General features: G+C 26.7%; 1 protein-coding gene across 1 annotated transcript; it reads left to right on the top strand.

Annotated features, from left to right (window-relative positions):
• Positions 1 to 18: 18 nt before the first annotated feature.
• On the top strand, positions 19 to 2,914 carry LOC122570086 (protein lifeguard 3-like). The gene is made up of 10 exons (XM_043731953.1): positions 19 to 160; positions 314 to 420; positions 488 to 732; positions 822 to 875; positions 949 to 1,039; positions 1,127 to 1,252; positions 1,355 to 1,504; positions 1,616 to 1,748; positions 2,511 to 2,617; positions 2,702 to 2,914. The coding sequence occupies exons 2-10, from the start codon at positions 337 to 339 to the stop codon at positions 2,912 to 2,914; spliced, it is 1,203 nt and encodes a 400-aa protein (XP_043587888.1). The 5' UTR covers positions 19 to 160; positions 314 to 336.
• The last annotated feature ends 101 nt before the right edge of the window (positions 2,915 to 3,015 follow it).

The raw sequence follows: 3,015 nt of genomic DNA on the forward strand, positions 1-3,015 counted from the left end.
TATATACTACACACTCCAAAAATTTATTTTGTTTGCAAAATAGCATTCATTTGTTTATCTGTGAATTAAAAGTTTGACATTTTATGTGTGTCTATTATTTTTCTTATCAATGTCCTGAAATTCTGCATCTAAATAAAATTGAAAGGTGAACAACTTTTTTGTAAGTATAAATCTATACAAATTCAATTTTATTAAGATATATTTATGTATTAACACATTCACTATGTCCAGAAAAAGTATGTGTTTGATATAAAAATGTATTTAGTTGGTATTTCTGATGTAGTATATAACTATTAATTTAAATATTTGATAGCACATTATCAAGACAATTATCTGATGGAAGAGAATCAAGAGGCTCAAAAATTTATACCAGGTCCTCCACAACTTCCCCCTTTGTATAAAGGGCAGAAGATAAAAACAGTGAGTAACAAAAATTACATACATTTGTACATCTATTTATTTATTAATGATGTTATTTTTATTATAGGGGCCATACACTACTACAGTTACGGATGAAATGGTAGCACAAAGAGAAAGGGAGAACGAACAATTATACAGAGCTTGGCGTGAACAACAGCGAAGAAGAGCAATGGCGCTAGATGATGATGATTCAGAATATATGGGCGACTTTAAAGATGACACAGTGAGAAGAAGTTTTATTAGAAAAATTTTCTGTATATTAACATTTCAATTACTATTTACCTCTGGCATCATTGCGGTCTTTTTGTTTGTGTAAGCATTATAATTTAACAATGTTTTAATAATATTTCCTTTATGGATTAAAGTTATGAATTGTGTTTATTTTAACAACTCTATTCCAGGGATGCTGCCAGAAAATTTATGATAATTCATTGGTATATGTGGATTATAGCTATGTACGTAAATAGTGCAGCTATATTGCAACTATTTTAGATATATTATTTAGTAAATAATCCATAATTTTATTAGGATATGCTTCACCATTTCTTTTTGCGCTATATCTATATCTGAAAGAGCTAGACGGACTCCACCTTTCAATTATATATGGCTAACTAAATTGGTAAGGTTCTTAGCCATATTGAAACCTTATTAATTGGATGTCTTTCATGCAATTTAACATTCAGTACTAAAAAATTATTATTTACAGACACTTTCTATGTCATATTTAGCTGCTTTTGTATCAGTCTTTTTAGAAGTTGAAGTAATATTGATGGCATTAGGTATGACAACTTTAATTACATTAGGAATAGGTCTTATCGCAACATTTTCTAAGGTATTTAGCTATAAAACTTGTATGACATAAAATAACAGAAAATATCATAAATAATAATTATAAGACAAATAATAATTATAAATAATGTAAATAATGTTACAGTTTGATTTAACAATGAGAACAGGACTGTTGATGATCTTTGGACTGGCTTCTGTTGTTTCAATTTTTGTGATAATGATAGTTCTGCTATTTACATATATAAGAGTGTTACATATAATAATCTCAGTTATAGGAATGATTTTATTATCAATGGTTAATATAAAATTAATATATATATTGAAAATATTATTTAATTTCAACATAATATATCATACTCTAAGAGAAGATATTTCAAACGTAAAAGGTCATTATTATGTTTTCTAGTACTTGTATTTTGATGTGCAAACAATTATGGGTGGAAGAAGAATAGAATTAAGTCCGGATGAAGTTGTATTTGCAACAGCACAAATTTATGTTGACATAGTACTGTTATACCAATACGTGTTATTGTTTATGGGTATGATGTATCATCGATAAATATTAAGGATAAATTTACATTATGTTATTAAGAATAACCTATTCTTATTATAGCAGTAATATTTTAGATACAGATTTGAATATCAATAAATAAATGTATGTGAGATATTACACAATAGAATTGAAAACTATTTTCTTTTTTTATGATTTATCTATATATGTGTTTTATTGCTATTGAGATTATTAACTTACACAGTGTCAATAATCGTAAAGCTATAATTATATAAAATTCATAAATGAAAGATTCTGAAACGCTACTGTCTCTTAAAATAGCATGTTTCTGTTAAGTCTGTTGCTAAGCAACTGTTTGACAACAAAAACCTAACCTATTGCATGTTCAAAACTTCAGTTAAAAAATACATATTTTGTAGATTTAAATGAATGTGTAAGTATATAATTAGTTGAAATTTTTAAAAGATGTATTATTATTAGTATCTTATATGTAATAAATGGTATGAGTTACGTGACCAAATTATCGTCACTTATGTCATTACAAATCAAACGAAATAAATTTGCAAGGTTGTTTTATACAGTGCATCATAATGAAAACCGAGGTCTTTTCTACGTAAAATTGGATGACAATTGTAAGATATATTTCATCCGAAAAATTATTATTTTAATAAATTTCTAATATTATTCATGACCCAAAAATTGAGGAGAAAATATGAAACAAACTTGATTTTCATACTGTTAATGTGAATAGTATTTTAAAATATATTTCTTTTTTTCATTTTTGGACCAGCAAGGGCAGTATTACAATACAAAGCAGAGAGGAAGGTTTTAGACATGCAAGTGATTAGTGTACCCTATAGATATACAGGAAGAGGTTTAGCTCGCTTGCTTACAGAGGTAAAATTTATTTTCGAATTTCTTGTAACTTCAAATGAATGTTTATTGTTATAAATTATGCTATATTAATGTCTATATTTGTAGACTGCATTTACATATGTTGTTGTGAATTATTTATATATGTACTTGACATGTGAGTACATGCAGAAGTATTATCTTGCAATTAAGAATCCAGCTCTTGAAGAATATATTGTTGGACCACCACATATTTTAGAAGGACCTGATTCAGAACCCTTAGACCCTGACATTATATATGAATTACCTGATCCAGAAGATTTTTTGATATATTCTTCTTAATAAATATTGTTACAATAATTGCTGTAATTTTGAATAATTATTGAATTAAGCTATCACTTAATGATTTAAAATTCATTATTGTTCCTTATTTCACTGGTAAA

Source organism: Bombus pyrosoma, linkage group LG8, assembly GCF_014825855.1.
Source record: "Bombus pyrosoma isolate SC7728 linkage group LG8, ASM1482585v1, whole genome shotgun sequence".
NCBI lineage: Eukaryota > Metazoa > Arthropoda > Insecta > Hymenoptera > Apidae > Bombus > Bombus pyrosoma.

What these genes read in the sequence shown, in the direction of transcription:
- LOC122570086 (XM_043731953.1), top strand. Translation starts at nt 337, where the DNA reads ATGGAAGAGAATCAAGAGGCTCAAAAATTTATACCAGGTCCTCCACAA. An exon ending in AAGGGCAGAAGATAAAAACA is followed by an intron (nt 421 to 487) that starts GTGAGTAACAAA and finishes TTTTTATTATAG; the next exon opens with GGGCCATACACTACTACAGT. An exon ending in TAGCTCGCTTGCTTACAGAG is followed by an intron (nt 2,618 to 2,701) that starts GTAAAATTTATT and finishes CTATATTTGTAG; the next exon opens with ACTGCATTTACATATGTTGT.